The sequence below is a fragment of the Meles meles genome, chromosome 17 (assembly GCF_922984935.1).
Source record: "Meles meles chromosome 17, mMelMel3.1 paternal haplotype, whole genome shotgun sequence".
Taxonomy (NCBI): Eukaryota; Metazoa; Chordata; class Mammalia; order Carnivora; family Mustelidae; genus Meles; species Meles meles.
This window is the reverse complement of record NC_060082.1, coordinates 24,060,757-24,079,298: the sequence shown is the minus strand read 5'-3', so window position 1 is coordinate 24,079,298 and position 18,542 is coordinate 24,060,757. Positions and strand designations below refer to the sequence as shown.

The window sequence follows — 18,542 nt, the reverse complement described above, 5'->3', positions numbered from 1 at the left end:
GATGATGTTAGCTGTGCATCTTTCATATATGGCCTTTATGATCTTGAGGTATGTTCCTTCTATCCTTACTTTCTTGGGGATTTTTAAGGATGGTGAATTTGTCAAGTGATTTTTCTGCATCTATTGAGAGGATCATATGGTTGTTATCCTTTCTTTTATTGTTTTGTGCTCTTCTGCTTATAATGCTTTGCAGTAGCCTCCTTAAGGAGGCTTCTCCCTGCCGCCATATTATACACAGCTGTATCACATGAAATTCAAGACCCTGAACCTCTTACCTTCCAAAAGGTGGTCGCTTTTCTACTTGTACACTTGCGGTATTTGTTTTCTCAAAACTCCGATTGTTTTCTGTGATGTTCAGAATGATTTGATAACTATGTAGTTGTATTAAGGCAGGAGACAAACTTAGGGTTCCTCTACTCTGCCATCTTAACTCCTCCTTGATATACACACTGTTTATGTCCCTCATCCTCTTCTATAACATTTCATTGAAAGATGTATTTTCTCAATGATCAGAAGTTGGCAATTTTCTTTTCATTTTATATTGTTCTGCTAAGAATGCATTATATATATTTAGCTATATTTTCTGTAATCCCACAAATATTTCAGGGTAGTGTAGTATATTTTGTTCACACAAATTAAGGGATAATAATAAACATGTGCATCCAGAACACACTCTCAGGCTATCATCAGTTTCAAGCATCAATTTTTGTGTCAGAATCCTTACAAATTAACAAAAATGGAATTAAAAATATATTTTAAGTTGTGTAGTTGACCAGAAAGTATTGTTTGGTTCTATCGGTCTTGCATAATTGGGTTATAAGAATAATCAAGCTTAGGGGCGCCTGCGTGGCTCAGTGGGTTAAGCCTCCGCCTTCAGCTCAGGTCATGATTCCAGGGTCCTGGGATTGAGCCCCACATGGGGCTCTCTGCTCAGCAGGGAGCCTGCTTCCTCCTCATTCTGCCTGCTTCTCTGCCAATTTGTGATCTCTGTCAAATAAATAAATAAAATCTTTATTAAAAAAAAGAATAATCAAGCTTAACCTTTCATGGAGTGGTGACAAGGGTCTTGAGACCCTGTCAACTCTGTTCTTACTTAACAGAGGATTCTGTTGTCTGATTCCACCAGCCCATTAGCTAAACCTGCCCCTAGTGTATTTTCACTTTTTTTTTTTTTTTAGAATGAATCTTTCTTTCAGTGTGTTTGTTGTTATTTGTGGAAAGAATAGGAACCTCTTTGATCTTACTGAACAAGAATGAATAGGTGTTATATGTGGCAGAATTTGCTTTATAACATACTGCTTTCTGTGTATGTTTGGTCATAAGTCTATTGGGGAGTAGAGTCTGTTTCCTCCACTTTTCCTCCTTACATCAGAGGTTATAAAAATGTGCACCATAAAGAATCTGTTAATTGTGAGCATACAAATTTTCTTAGGCCAGTTTTTAAGGTTTTTAATTAAAATTTTTGTATTGAACTGTTTCTGTGACATAGCCTCTTAGATTCCTCAACGTACATATGTCAAAGGCAGAGTTATGCTATTTTTTCCTCAAATTGTCCACATCTCTAAAATAGTAACTACCGTCCATTCCTTGGGGGTAATTGCAAAGAATGGAGTCATTCTTAATGTCTCCTGTTCTGTGACAAAATACACAATCAGCAAATCCCACAGATTTTACCTCCTAAATATCCTGCAAATCTACCAATTTCTGTTCCTTTCAGACATCATCTCATTCATCTAGACTACTGTAACCTTTTTATAATGATGCTGTGTGACTGGTTTACCTAGGTCCACTCTGGTTCCATTCCAAACCATTCATCTCATGGCAACCAGACTGACCTTTGTGAAATGTAAATATAATTGTGTTACCGCTTGCTAATGCTTAAAATTTTCCGTGTGTCTTGGGATGAACACAAAACTTCTTAATATTTCCTATACGATCAAGATTGTCCCTTTCTTTTCTTTTTTTTTAAGATTTTATTTATTTATTTGATAGAGAGAGATCACAAGTAGGCAGAGAGGCAGGCAGAGGGAGGGGGAAGCAGGCTCCCTGCTGAGCAAAGAGCCTGATGTGGGGCTCGATCCTAGGACCCTGGGACCCTGAGACCGTGACCTGAGCCCAAGGCAGAGGCTTTAACCCACTGAGCCACCCAGGTGCCCCTCTCCACATCTTTTCATTTTCATCTCACATTCTTAATTTTTCCTCTGCTCAGGAGTCCTACTGTTCCCCCCCCCACTGCTCCTAGAATGCTCTACCTTTTTTCTCTCCAGAATAAAATATGACTCATCTTTTTTTTTTTAATGTTATGTTACTGTAAACGTCATTTTGTCATTGAAGTCCAATCCACCTGAATAGGTCAACACAATTATAGGAAAACATAGCCAGTTGAGGGTGTGGGGTGCTTTGTAAATTTATGTATATTTACAGTAGTCATCATTTTCTGTCTCTTTCACTGGACTCTAATTCCCATCAAGGAAGCAGTCACGCCAACTTCTCCATACCATTTCCATACCACAGTACCTAATTCTGTGCCTACCATATAGTAACACTCAATAAATAGATGAACAAATAAATGTGAAACTCTGTCAAATGCATATGATTTACAAATGAGCAAAAATGAAATCACAAGCACTTTATTGGAGATTCAGCAGAGAAAAATCCCAAGTTTTCAAGGAAGCAAGAAGTAGCAAATAAAACATACTTTACCTGTTAACAGAAATGTAAGGTGATTAAGTACCACATTGTTTTTATTTACTGTCTTATCTATGTTATTTTGTTTTAAAAATATGAAAATATAATAACTTTCTCCTGGTTGCACAGGTTTCCATTTTTCCCACTTAAGGGTTTCATTTTTTAAAATTAGAGCCTCCTAAAATGAGAGTTACAAGAACATGATCATGATTTTACTTGATTCTTGACTATACCATGTTATTATTTTTTACTGCAATGATTTATTCTTTTTATTTTCACCTAGTTTAATTTGTTTTACTCATCTCTTGGATCCCACTGCCTTCTTCCTTTCTCTACTTTCTTCACAATTCACAGTAGAAGATACATTTTCACTGAGACCCAGTATACACGTCTTACAAAAAAATTATGAAAAAAAAATTATGGATGACTAGGAATACATCCTCAGTGCAGCATATAAACTGAGGAACACAGCACAAAACATTACATGATTATAGTTCCATCTTTCCAATATGAACAAAAGACCCTGCTTCCATCTGCATGTATTATCATAGTAATGGCCCATAAGGCCGATGAGTCTATGAGTAATTTACCAAGACTGCTCAGCAGATGCTTTTATTTTGTTTAAATCACTAATGATGAAAGGAGAGGAAACTTATAAACTACAATTGGATGTAGATGTAATTTTGGTAAAAGAAATATATTGGATAAGAATGGTAATAGACACTGTGGGATCCCTTTAATTGAAGTGTTTAATAGAAGAAAGAAGACTTACCACTCTTTTATGATTGGTGTAGCCTTGTTTAATTTCTATTTCATACCCTGATGATCCTTCTTTTGCTAGGTAAGTCAGAAAAAGCAAATTTTAAATGTATAAATTAGGATGGCAGCTTTTCCCAATGGAGGACTCCTTAGTGAAAGTGAAACTTTAGGAAATTAATACTTTATATTAGGTTCTTTATTTCTAAGGGTAATTACACATTTAATGTTTGATATGATATATATTATGGCTCTACGTACTTATTGCAAAATCGAGCCCAATCCTTTTTTTTTAAATTAATGTGGTTATGGCTTTTACATAAGTGTTTGAATAGTTTCTTTAACTAAAATTATCCTTAGTGAGATTTAACAGTATTCTAGTTAAGAAAAAAAGTAGAATTTTAAATTCTTTTTAATGAGATACAATTTGGAGTTCTCCTTTCCATATGGCATGCTCAATTTGGTGATCCACATTTCAAATAGTCACAGTGCTTATGAAAAAATTTGTCCTCTTCTCTTAGTTTGTCAGCAGAGAGAGAAGCTTTATCTCTCTGCTTATCCAGTACTCAATGTGACTGCTATGGGCCTGTATTTATAAACTTTGCCAGATACGTTTAACGTTTAGATTTATAGGAATTCATTAAAGACCAAAGAATGATGATTGAGGTTTATTAATTCTTGTGGATCTATGGAAGGAATGGTAGATCATTCCAAATGCATATTTAAGATTTATAATCAATATTAAATAGAGATTAAGGTAGAAATGAAGCACTTTTAAAATTATATGTTTTGATTTCCACTAAAGAAAAAAATAGAAAAAAACTTCAGGGCCTAACAGTTTCACTGTTAAATTCTTTCAATGAACAGTTAATCCAAGGTGGTATAATTCAGGGCATAGCAAAGATAAAGAGTTACCCCAGTCGTTTAATGATTAAGCTAAACTGTGATTCTGAAAACCTCCGGCTAAGCAGACTATAAGCTAACGTTTTCATTTAGTTCATCAAATCCTAATCCTTTGATGTACTGTATCAAAACTAATAATTTTGGCAGGTTTGTTTGGTTAATCCTTTGAAAATTATTCCATTCTCAGCGATCCACAATAAACATTAACTCATTAAGATGATCTGAAAAGTCTTTCACTAAATAAATAATGTTTAACCCAGAGTTGCCATTTTTTCCTGATAAATACAGGTTTAATGATACATTGTTCTTTAGAAAGATGGCTACAGAGACTTCATAATCCCGAGATATACAACCATGTAACACAGACCGGTTAGCTAACTGGCTAACCGTAAATGGTGGTAGATTGGTGTTTCAAGGAACATATATTGAGGTACAGAACCATAGAACAAGGTCACTTTGAAGAATTGGATATAAAAATCCTATAGTAGTAAATTGCCAAACTAAATCCAAAAGTTTATAGTAAATGCTAAAGCAATACAAGATCAAATATTTAATAAGCAAAGGGCACTTACTAAGTATTAATTACGTTAACAATAGATAGGAGTGGAATAATACTAATAACTTATTATTTAGATCTTTATTATTTGTCTCGTATTAGCAAATTAGTATTCTTTAGTACTGAAAATACTGGAACCGTAAAAAAATTATCATCAAGTCAGGTTTACCAAAAAAGTGTTAAGAATGGCTTATTAGGGGCGCCTGGGTGGCTCAGTGGGTTAAGCCGCTGCCTTCGGCTCAGGTCATGATCTCAGGGTCCTGGGATCGAGTCCCGCATCGGGCTCTCTGCTCAGCGGCGAGTCTGCTTCCCTCTCTCTCTGCCTGCCTCTCTGTCTACTTGTGATCTCTCTCTGTCAAATAAATAAATTAAAAAAAAATTTAAAAAAAGAATGGCTTATTATAGTTATATATAAATGAAATGCATTATTACAGTGGATGGGACATATATATCTTACAGGAATGATAAATTCAACATCTTCAAAAATGAAATAATTTTCACCCCCTCTAACTGCAAATTTGCCCTAATATTCTTTACATTATATTATGATATCCATTGTCTTTATCTCCTGATGTCAATAGGTCAGACTGGAAAATCTATAAATATCGATTGAAAACGAGGGGCTTCTGGATGACTCAGTCGATTAATCACCTGACTCTTGATTTCTGCTGATCTGAAGGTCGTGATCAAGCTCTGTGTGGAGCTCTGTGCTCCGACAGAGTCTGCTTGAGATTCTCTCTCCCTCTTCCTCTGTCCCTCTGCCCACTTGTGCACTAAATACATACATACATACATACATACATACATACATACAATCTTTAAAAAAAAAAAGAAAAAAAATCAAACATTACACTTCTCAAAAACTGTATTTGTTTCACACAGCTCTAGTCATACAGTTAATCTCTTATCCTTATTTTCTCTGGAAGTGCTAGATGATAGGTAATTCCTAAGGGCATTTTTCTATATTTATATTTCTTTTGTGATAAAATCTGAGTAGGTATTTAAGGACATATTTTGTCCTCAATTCTGCATAGTTGAAGTGCTTGTCCACTTTGATTTAGAAAATCTTGCCAAAGTGCCATACCACAAAATTCCTAAAGGATTTTTATTCTGTAACAGTAATTTTTAAAACAGACATCATCACAAGTGGGTATTCATAAAACTAAACTACATCATAAGGGAAAGGTGGCTGTCTGAAATAGTTTTGAAAGTCCAGTTTAAGTGGACTATTGTGAATGTTAACCATAATTATGTAAAACAAACACATGCCTGGCAAGAATTTTTCTGCTTCATGAAATACATAGTTTCAAGTAGGTGTATTTAATTTTCATAAAGCAGAAAATCCACAAGTTATGTAAAATTATATATCTAGTTAAATAATAGTAAATATGAGTGTATGTGTAAAATAATAGAAAAAGAATTTTTTTAGTATTCCTCCCCGCCCCAAATACTAGTATTTTAACCTTTAAATAATGAATATTACCATATGATGATATATTTAGTAGTTACCCAGGTCAGTAAACTATATAAATATATACATATATTACATACATATATGCAGCCTTTTACATAATCAACAAAAAGCAATCTCAGGGCTAAGTAGTCCTTTTTAAAACATGTCACTAGCCTGTTACTGACATTTTGGTCTCAAAATAGTAGCTTAATCCTATTTTTTTCCCCTGACTGCATTACCAAGAATTAGTTGTCAGTTTCCGTAAATGGTAATAGCCATTGGTCATATGCTATAGCCAAAGGTCAGCCATTGGTCAATGCTATAGCCAAAGGTCAGCTAATATTAGCATGACTGTGTTCTTTGTATGTAAAGATTATGAGTTTACCTTGCAAATTGCCTAACTTTTCTTTTTGAACTCCTCCTAATTTGCTCATATTGCCACTTCCAAAGCAGTTGAAAGTTGCAGGATTGAGAAAATATTGGACAAGATTAGAGCTACTCTCATTAATTCATGGATGATTTTTTGTTGCGAATAACTTTTGTACCAAATCCTTAGCAAAGAGGAACAGACCCACTACTTTGCCATCCCCATGTATTGTTGGATGGATGGATGTTGTTGGATGGATGTATTGTTAATAGTACATTTTCTATAAAGTGCAAAGCAAAGACTTTATATCTGTTTTGTGTAGATAGTTCATTCTTACATTTGACTCATTTTTGTGCTTTTATTTCTTTTATGCTGGGGCTGAAATTTAAATAACAAAATTACTACTGAATTCATTGAACATCATTATGTGTCAGGCATTTCACTGAGCATTATTAATTCATTTGTTCTCATAATCACCATATGAAGAAGTTAATATTGCATTTATTTTCCAGTTGAGAAGGATAAAGTTTAAAAAGCTTAAATAATTTATTTAACTTAGCCTTAATCAAGTTACAAGTTAAATGTTTGATTATTAATTTATGGTATGACTAGTAGTTGTAGGATAAAGTTCTGGTCAGAATCATTCACTTTAGATTTTAGAAGCTCTTTTATGTAGACTACAGTGTTGTAATCATATCTGCATCTCTATAATACAGTACAGTGCTTAATGTATAGGAATAAACATGACCTACTTTTATGATATTGTTACCCATTATACATTATAAAACACTTAAGTTTTATACCACCTATTGGTTTTATATAAACCAGTTCTTTCTCATTTAATATTTATAGGTATTTTTATAATAGAGAAATTATAAGACAATTATATTATTTTGCAACTTTGCATTTCTAGTCAACCACTATAAATGAATCTGATTAATTTTTATGCAAATTAACTAAATAAAAATATAAACAGAACTTGATGTGATACTGGTTTATTTTTTCTATCTTAAATTGGAGTAAATAATTTCAGATATTTAGGCAGACAATACAGGATAATAAATAAAAGCTTTGTTAAAATTAAGGGTGCCTAAGGGGCTGAATTCGTTAGGCATCCAATTCTTGGTTTCAGCTCAGATCATGATTGCACGCTCATGGGATTGAGCCCTGGGTCAGGCTCACACTCAGAATGGAGTCAACTTGTCCCTCTCCCTCTGCTCTTTGCCATGCTTGTGTGTGTGTGTGTTTTTTTTCCTCTCTCTCTCTCTCAGATAAATAAATAAATAAATTTTGTTGCAACTAGATATTCAGTAAAATCAAGCATTTTAAGCAAAACTTTCTTGTTTTTAATATTATTGCCAGTCACAAAACATTCAATTTGATTAACTATAAAAGTAAAATATCAGAGTATTTACTAATATCTACCAGCTATAATTATTAATTTTTAAATTCTGCATTATTAAATTTTTCTGCTATTTTCGACTCAGGATATAATTTAAATAGTCTGTGACTGAAAAGATATATCTCTTATGATAAGGCAAAATAGAATATTTTGATTATGAGTGTGGTCTATTTGAGCACATTCTTGGATTTAGTTTATCAGAAAATCTGTACCCATCATGGAAATCACTTCTGGGTATGGACACAAAATAATAATTAACTGAAATTCATCAATTATGATCAGGGAGAAGAGGCAGTTTTTGTTCAATAATGGCTCCAAAGACATCTGTGAATGAAATAAGATAATAATCTATATTAAAATGGATTATAATCACTGAATAGTTTCAAATCCTTATGCAGCATGTTGTAACATTCACAGTTCTAAGAAAAATAGCTAACATATAAGTGAATTATTAATGTTTATGCATAATGCAAATCAAGACTATTTCAATATTAAAACTGTCTAGTCTTAAGAATTATATAATAAAGTAACAATAAGCTGTGCATCTAACCTATCCTGAATATACATTCTTTTTTAAGATTTATTTATTCATTTGAGAGAGAGAGAGTGTGCACAAGCTGCGTGGGGGGGAGGTACAGAGGAAGAGGGATAAACAATCTCCTTGCTGAGCAGGGAGCGCAATGCAGGGCTCAGTCCCAGATCCCTGAGATCATGACCTGAGCCAAAGGCAAACGTTAACCAACGGAACCACCTAGGCATCCCTGAAGATACACTTTTTTTAATGAAGTATTGTTGACACTGAAGATGATACTTTTCCATTCCTTCATAAAAGAAGCTGAATTGTTTGGAAAGATAGCTTATATGAACAATCTAAAATTATACACATTTTTATATTTCTTAACTTTAAAACATTGCTAGATGTGTTGCTATAACCAAAATAGTATGTAATAAGTTGGAGACAACTCCTAGCATTCTCTACATGTTGTATATAGATACTCCATGACTGGGATGAGAAAATGATGCTATAGCCATATAATATGATCAGAATAGTCCAGTTTCTGCCATTAGTAAAATGTTTAGTAAAAACTTCTTGCTTTTACAAAATTAACAACATGGAACAAGCAATTTTCAAAATACTTCTTAAATCTAATTTTTATGATTCAATGAAGTTTGAAAACCTTTTTTTTTCTTAAATAGTATGAATATTCTATCTTTAGAATTTGTTAAGCTAGTGCAAATTTTTACAAAATTCCCTTCTAAACTATTTCTACCCTTCCAATAACACGAGTCTTTACATAAATATAAGAGAGAAAAAGGGAAGTTAATGTGAAAGTAACAGTGGAGTCCAGGTTGTATAGTTCTTATTGGTAGATCGAGCTCTAATATTGAGAGTGGTAGGTTTCTTTTATAAAACATAAGCTAGACCCTTTCATATTATGACAGTTCTATAACTATCCTGATTGACTGAGTGTAGTATTAAAGTCTGCAATATTCACTTACAGTGTCCTGAATGGGATTTCAGATAAAGTTTTTGATTAGTAAATAGTTAAATGTAACAAACTTAATTCAATAACTCAGATAATTTTTAAATGCATTAGTGACATAGAGAATTTAGAATGTAATGGGACTAAGTAAATACAAGTTTTATATCTAAATATTCAATTTGATTTTATAAAAAGACAAATTTTTAGTTCACAATATATTTGTATATTACATAAGCAGAATGAGTTTCAATAAATTAGTCAATGCATTTCCAATTTCCAAATCTGTCATTTATCATATTATTTAAGTAGTACTAACTGAAACAAATGCTGGAGTTATAAATACTAATTACTAGGGAAAATAAAACTCAATTTGCTTATTTATAGTACTTGAATATTTCAAGGGATATTGATTAAAAGGTGCCGGGAAAACCAATAGACTTATGGAATATTGTGTCTGCGTCCCTTCACTGCCCCTGCCTCGCCTGTCTCCCTAAAGAAGTATTTAATATTACCACTTACTTATATTAGATTCCACAGTTAAGGCAGTTGTCAGACAAACATTTTGGGTGCTTTTTAAAAATTAATAAATTGTATTTCATTTATATCTAAACACAGTAAATGTCTTGGTGACTTAAATATGGCAATAGAGATCTATGAACATTATTCTGTGCTTGGCACCGTTTTAGGTGCTCAGGCAATGTGGATGAAGGAAGCATGTGACTCTCTGTCCTAATAGACCTCCATTCATATAGAGGGTAATAGACAATGGACACCAAACCCAACACATGACTCAACCCTTTTTTTTTACTTAATCAGGATAAGGAAGATTAGAAATATATATGATGGCCAATATAGGAATAAAGACTTGGAAGGTGTGAGGAGTTAGTGATGACAAAATCTGGGGCAATAGATTTCTAGCCAGAGAATGTTCTTTGACAAGGAACAAGGCTCTTATGTTGGTCAGAAAGCAAGAATGCCAGTGTAACTGGGGCAGAGTGAACCACAGAGAAGAGTAGAAAATTAGTCTGAAAGTCATAGTGGGGGGGGTCAGATTGGGTAGTATGCTATTGGTAAGTCAAAGAATGTTAGCTTTTAGTCAAGTGAAATAGGGAGCCCTCTTAGAGTTTTAAGTAGTATGGGAAATAGTATGACCACTCTTAGAGATTTTTTTTTTTTTTTAGATTTTATTTATTTATTTGACAGACAGAGATTACAATTAGGCAGAGAGGCAGGGAGCGAGAGAGGAGGAAGCAGAGAGCCCCATATGGGACTCGATCCCAGGACCCTGGGATCATGACCTGAGCTGAAGGCAGAGGCTTTAACCCACTGAGCCACCCAGGCGCCCCCCCTCTTAGAGTTTTAAGTAGAGAAATAGTATGACCTGACCTGTGTTTTCATAGGACAACTCTGGCATGAGGGCAATAGGCTGCTGGGAGAAGGATGGAGTGTTTACTGCAGTGCAGGGCAGAGAACATGATGGCAAGGATCATTGCAGTAGCAGTGCTGGGTAGTGATTATGTTTTGAAGCTAGAAATGGTGGAATTTGCTAAGGATTTGCATGTGAGTTGTAAAATAAAGAGAAGTCAAGGATGACTTTAGGACTGTGACCTGATCAACAAAAAAGCTGTATGTGCCACCATTTGATTTGAAACATTTAGGGAGGAAGTTTAGGATTCTGTTTGGACATTGGAAATATTAGAAATAAAGACAGAAAGTTGAAAGAAGATTTGAGTGACACTTGGCAGACTTCAGGGATAGCAGTGAGACTGGTGTGGCTGAAGGGCAAGGAGGGAGGGGATGGTCTTAGATGATGACATCCAAGAAGCCCCAGGGGCTTTTGGATTTTATTCTGAATATGATAAAAGGGCATTTAGAGTTATGAATACAGAAGAAACAAGATTTGATCTATAACTGAAAAAGATTACTCTTGGGGTAGATATTTAAATAGTCTCTGCCCTGTTTTCTCTTGGAAAGAAGGAACTAAGTTCATTTATTGACTATAAAAATATTTATTGTCCTAGAAGATATATTAACATCAGTATTTTTTGAAATATAATGACATCATTATCCACAAACATACGCAGTGGCCCATTAAATGAGACCTAAATGAAACTGGCTGACAGCCCTATTCAAAATCAGAGAAAAACTCCAAAAGTAATTCAGTGTATTTACCTTTATTAGTCCTTAAAAATGTAAATTTTGTTTTGTATAATAATGCCACACATGTTAACAGCAGGTGTGTGTCTTCATTTTCATATTGATTTAGTGAGTATTAAGTTATATCAAGTTTTGAATCTTAAGTGTGATATTGATAAACTTGTGAAAAGTTCACAGGACATGATTGCAAGCATGAATTTAACTACAGTTATTTCAAGGCAAGTAAATATCTGGATGATAACATGATTTATTCAGTAATATTTATTAAGATATATACAGGTTGCAGTAAAGTATTCTCACTTATACAGTTTAGTGGATTGAAAAACATGATCACAAAATTTTGTAGCTCCTCTCATCACGAGATAGAGTCTATTTCCACAGCCACGCCTCCAAACTGGGCTGATCTAGTGACTTGCTTTGGCAAATAGAATGGGGCAGATTAAGCTTGGTCTGAAGAAGAATTTCAGTTGCTATCAACGCCCTGAGACAATAAGGAAGCAGGTTGAATCTACTGGAGGATGAGTGGTCACATGGAAAATAACCAAGCAAGAAACACAGACAACAATGAAGACTGGTCATTTGGCACAAGAGTGAGGCCATCTTGGACTTTTCATTCTAGCCAGACTTCCAGCTCACTGCAGCCATGTGAGTGAGCCCAAGAAAACCAGAGAAACTTCCCAACTACCGCATGGAATCATGTGAAATGATAAAGTGTTATGGTTTTAAGCCACTGAGTTTTGGGGAGTTTGCAATGCAGTAATTAAAAACAGAAACACGTGAATGAACTGCTTTCTGGAGTTTGTTCGCATACATTATTTGAGTATGGTTTAAGCAAGTGTTTTTTAAAATTCTTTTAGCAGTTAGTTAATGAGTGACTACTAAGTACTTTGTGCTAATGCGCTAGGAAATAAAAATGTAGGTGTAAATAGTGTCAGTAGGGTAAGTACATACTAAATTCTAAAAATAGGTATCATTGTAAAGGTAACCTATAGGAGACATGAACTCATATGTGCTCTAGGAACTCAGCAGGGAACTTCTAGGAATTCCTTGAACTTGAGATTTGATGAAATCTTTATGAGGGAAGTCATTTTTGAGCTAGGGTTCAAAAAATGGGAATCCCAGTTGGTGTTGTGGAGAGAGGGTTTCAGTTGTAGGAAATAGATTGGGCAAAAGTCGGTATCAAGGGTAAGGATATATACTATGATAGGTAAACCATCCAAATAGTCAGTGAAGGGAGAGCAAAATTTGAGAAAAAAAACAGATTAGACCCAGATGCTGGAGTCTAATTAATTCTCTATGTACCACGTAACTATTGCCAAATAACAAGCCACCTAAAAGGTAGTGGCTTAAAAACAGCACAGTTTGTTGTTTCTCACAGATCTGTGGTTGATAACCAGGATAGTTTTTCTGCTGGTCTTACTTGCAGTTATTCTTGGCTTTAGTCATCTGATGGATGGAATTGGAGTATCCAAGATGGCCGATTCTCATGTCTGGCAGTTCGTGCTGGCTGTTTGGCTGTCAGTTGGGACATTTTTTTTTTTCCCACAAGCCTTTCATCCTTCAGTAGATTATATCAGGCTTTTTTACAGCATGGTAATCTCAGACTTCTAAGACAAAAAGAACAAGAACTTCAGGGTCTTGTAAGTTCCATGCTCTATGATCCACACACCATCATTTCTACAATAATCTGTTGGTCAAAATAAGTTATTATGCTGTTCGAATGCAAGGACATGGAGAACTATATTTCACTTTTGGTGGGAAGTACAGCAATATCCTGTTGCAAACAGTCATGAGCATAAGAAGGCTTGATTTACTGGCAGCTATTATAATAATCTATCACACCATGAATTAGAGAGTGGTCTGAAACTGTAAGAATCCAGTGCCTTTTTTAAACTTGTGATTGACATATCCAAGATTTTTAAAATTGATTACTTTATTATTATTATTATTATTATTATTTTAACCAGATAGAGTATCCCTCTCCTCCCCCCAACACCTGCGGGGGGAGGAGAGGGATGTGGAAGAGGGAGATAGAGAATCTTAAGCACCAAGACAGGGCTTTATCTCACAACCCTGAGATCATGACCTGAGCCAAAATCAAGAGTTGGACGCTTAACCCACTGAGCCACCCAAACGCCCCTCTAAGCTTTGTTTAAAGAATGTGACTATGGGCATTATTAATAGGGTACATTAAAAAAAGAACAAACTGAAGACAAGGAAACAGAGCAGGAGACTTTTATACAGTTTAGATGAGCATAATGTTTATCTAAATTATGAAATGGACATTTTTATCTGTGAACAGGTACTGACTTTTAATGTATAGTTATGCAAAATATAGTAAGCCTTTAACATTTGAATCCTTAAAACTATGGAATTTATCTTCTTATTTTATTTTCTACTGAAGTGTAAAGCTAAGCATAAATTGTTTACATTTTCAAATATATATTTTTGTAATAAAATAAGAAAACCTACTTCACAGAAATATTTGTTACCAAACAGTTGCTCTATTTGGTTATAGTAAGGCTCCATCTGAATAGTCTTATAATTAGTTTGGCTATTATATTGCATAGGGACAGCAGCGCAAATAAACTGATATGAACCAACTCATATGACCTGAAATTCCTAAGGATAGAACAAGGGAAATTTTGCTGAACCATTCTGGAAACCTGGAGATAAGAAAGGAAAAAAAAAACAAAAAACAAAACAGAGTATAAAAGGAAAAGGAAAAGAAAAAGAAAAAAAAAAGAACACTCTCTGTCTCAGCAGTAAAATAACAAGCACCTTACTATTTCTCTTCTGTCCCTTAGTTTATCTTCCTGTGTACTTACCCACCCATCTACCTACGCACTGGCTGAGATTCTGCCTTAAAAAAAAATTAAGATAATTAAATATTTTTGATATGTAACCTAGACAAATAGGAAGTCTATCTTAAATTTTTTTTATTTTATTTTTAAATTTTTTAAAAGATTTTATTTATTTATTTGTCAGAGCAAGAGAGATAAAGAGAGAGCACAAGCAGGGAGAGAGGCAGGCAGAGGGAGAAGTGGGCTCCCAGCTGAGCAAGGATTCTGATGGACTTGATCCCAGGACCCCGAGATCATGACCTCAGCCGAAGACAGACACTGAACCGACTGAGCCACCCAGGCATCCTGACAAATAGGAAAACTATCTTAAGAGACTAGAAAAGGAATTTCTCAAATTTAAACATTGAATATTACCTCTTTGTGGTCATCAAAATTGAGCTATGTCTGCTTTTTGTGCATAGGGTTGGAATAGTATCCAAAAGTAAACACTGATTTTTTTGGATAGTTTTGTAGAGGAATAATTTATATACCATACAGTGCACTCATTTTAAGTGTAAATATCAATCATTTTAAATGCATTTACAGAGTTCTGCAATCAACAGCACATTCCAGTTTTAGAACATTTTCTATCACCCTATTCCCACCACCAGCCCCAGGCAGCCACTAGTCTGCTTTCTGTCTTTTTCTGGACATTCTGTAAAAATAGTATCAGATAGTTTGTAGTTTTCTACATCTGTCTTCTTTCACTCAGCATGTTTTTATGGTTTATTCATATTATAACATGCATCGATACCTGTTTTTTTCTTCTTACTGAATCGTATGCTGTTACGTACCGATATATGTGCAAATCTCCTATCTCCCTCCAAGTCTCACCTTTCCTTTTTTTTTCTTTTTCTTTCTTTCTTTCTTTTTCTTTTTTCCCCTTTGCCAGTAGTAGTGCAATTTTAATACTATTTTAACAATTCTACTTTGGGGACATCTTGTAACAGTTTCTAGCTCTCTTACTTTTATACCATTTAGTAGCCTTGTACAGGTGGTTGATCTCCTGAAAATGACTTGGCAATTGTTAACTCCTCAAACCTTTCACATATATATAGGAAACACACACACACATTATACAATAAGATGGCTTCCTGGGGAAGAAAAAAAAAAAAGACTATCACTCTTTTGACAGGGAATAAATTTAGCAATTTCTGTCTCTATGTTTCCTGGCATGCATTCAAAATGTTTGTGTAAGTCACCCATGGAATTCAATCTATTCCTTTTACAAGCTGATACTCAAGTATACTCTGATATTTTGACTACAATTTTTGGTTATCGATCAAAATAATGATGTATTTGGTTAACGTTGGTTAAAAAAATTTTTTTAAAGCATATTTTCCTGAGGAAAAAGAAATACAATATAAGGTTCCAACTTACTACATGGCTTTGTAAAATGTGCTTTGACTTTCAAAAGAATAGTGAGAAATAATGAATCCAATTTGAAAGTTTTAAATTTAATGCACATTTGTTTCTTTAGCATTTGTGGAATCCAACATCTGGAACGAATAGGAAAGAAGCTGAATCTCTTTGACTCCCTTTACTTCTGCATTGTGACATTTTCTACTGTGGGCTTTGGGGATGTCACCCCTGAAACATGGTCCTCCAAGCTTTTTGTCGTTGCCATGATCTGTGTTGCTCTTGTGGTTCTACCCATACAGGTAAAGGGAGCCAGGGTAAATTATATAGAAATGTGTAAATCTTAATAAAATCAGATCTTCCATGCCTCATAAGAAATGCTGGGTGGTTTATTAATGTAATATATTAACATATGTTATTATTATATCTAGTCAATGAATTAAAATGGTCTCAGGAAATGCTTTTTAACATTGTATTAGAAACTGACTTTCCCCCTCCATTCATAACTGATATGGCTCATTTCAACTCTTGAAGATGTTTATTTGAAATATATGTATAATATATATTTATATATATAATATATATTTCATATGTAGTGTATTTAACTATATTAATTATAAGATCATAGGTTTTAATTACAGAATGATAGCTTTAATTACAGAATGATAGTCCAAGGCAATAAAGTTATGAAGGTTTGATTTCTTTTGGTTCTTGAAGCAATATAAAAGCTAAACATTGTAATAAATAAGAACTGATTACATATATTGTTAACTGAAACAAAATCTGAGGATGATTTGTAACTATTATATATATATAAAATATGTATTATATATATATAATACATATATATGTATTATATATATATAATACATATTATATATATATATATACAATATATATAATATTCTGGAAGTGGATAAGGTGGTTGCAAAGGAAAAGAGATATAAAAGGAGTCAGAAGATAAGTAGATGGAATCTCTAAGTCTTTCCTACAGTGAGCTCTTGTGTGCCCATGGGTGAGCAGACCAGAAACAGGATATAGGAAATAAAAAATCAAACTTGTACTTCTGTTTTAAACCTTTGGCCACAGTGTATGTATGTATGTATGTAGGTAGGTAGGTAGGTAGGTATGAAAATGATCAACCCACTTTTATTCAGTCAGGCATGTGTTCCTTTCTGACATCCCTCCTCTAGTCCCTCCACTTCCCTTATATACCAACTCCAACTATCCAACTAGAAAGTGACTTTGTGTGTTGGGTATCTCTCATTGCATGATATGTGTGCTGAACTTGGTAGAAGAAGGTAGAAGAAATGCCTTTGAGATTTTTCTCTTTGACCCAGTGCATGACACATCATGGCTGCCTGGTTTCCTGGACATAAATCAGAGGTACAAACCTTTTAGTGCTGTTGTGATATAATAGGAAAATCATATTAATATGTTTCTGTAGATACCGGAAGCCCCTCAGAAGCATTAGCAACCTACACGGCAATCACATGAAAAGTCTGTTATTGAAGGGAATACAGATAATTTGAATCTCAGTGAGTTCCAGCTAAGAAATTGAGTGTATCTAATAAACAAAGGAAGTATTGCATTGGTTTTTACTTTCATGTCCAATGTTTTTTGTTCATATGTGGAAAATGTATTGCAGTTTGAACAGCTGGCCTATTTGTGGATGGAGAGACAAAAGTCAGGTGGAAACTATAGTCGACATAGAGCTCAAACTGAGAAGCATGTTGTTCTGTGTGTCAGTTCACTGAAGATTGATTTACTTATGGACTTTTTAAATGAATTCTATGCTCACCCAAGACTTCAGGTACATAAAAATTATGTTACGCCTTTGACTGGATCATAACTAACTAGCATATTGTCAAAGTCAATTAACTGATGGTGTGGCCTGCATTCAGGAGAATTTGTATTTATACACTCAAATTTAGAAAGAGTAAATGAAGAACTACAAATATAACCAGGAACATAGAAAAAATGTTTAAGGAATACACAGTATTTTAAGTTTCCTTCTGTATCTACACTAAAAGACAGATGGAATTATGTTAATGCTACAAAGAAAGGTTTTCTTTGAATTAAAAGGATTTTTTGGGCGCCTGGGTGGCTCAGTGGATTAAGCCGCTGCCTTCGGCTCAGGTCATGATCTCAGGGTCCTGGGATCGAGCCCCGCATTGGGCTCTCTGCTCTGCAGGGAGCCTGCTTCCTCCTCTCTCTCTGCCTGCTTCTCTGCCTACTTGTGATCTCTGCCTGTCAAATAAATAAAATAAAATCTTTAAAAAAAAAATAAAAAAAAAATAAAAGGATTTTTTTTCCCTCTTGGGTAATGCACAATTGACATTTTATGAAACAGTAGAATTTAACATATCAAACAATGAAAAAGTCATTTCACAATATCATCTACTCACTTGAAATTATCGGAAGTTTTATCAAGTGTTGCTGATAGAAATGTGGAAGTCTGAAATTTCCGTTTTTCCTTTTGTTTCCCAGAGTATACCTAGGTCTTATTTATACTAGCAATGAATGACCCAAAACTGGACAATAACTAGTTGAATTGAGAACAATAATTCAGAA

At 34.2% G+C, this 18,542-nt stretch overlaps 1 protein-coding gene across 5 annotated transcripts in view; it reads left to right on the top strand.

Moving 5' to 3' along the window:
* Nucleotides 1-18,542, top strand: part of KCNT2 (potassium sodium-activated channel subfamily T member 2) — a 344,600-nt gene that overhangs the window by 141,323 nt on the left and 184,735 nt on the right. For all 5 annotated transcript variants that reach the window (XM_045982454.1, XM_045982456.1, XM_045982455.1 and 2 more), the window contains exons 9-10: nucleotides 16,090-16,270; nucleotides 17,617-17,781. In XM_045982454.1, the coding sequence (XP_045838410.1) occupies nucleotides 16,090-16,270; nucleotides 17,617-17,781 (346 nt within the window). The remainder of the gene's footprint in view (nucleotides 1-16,089; nucleotides 16,271-17,616; nucleotides 17,782-18,542) is intronic.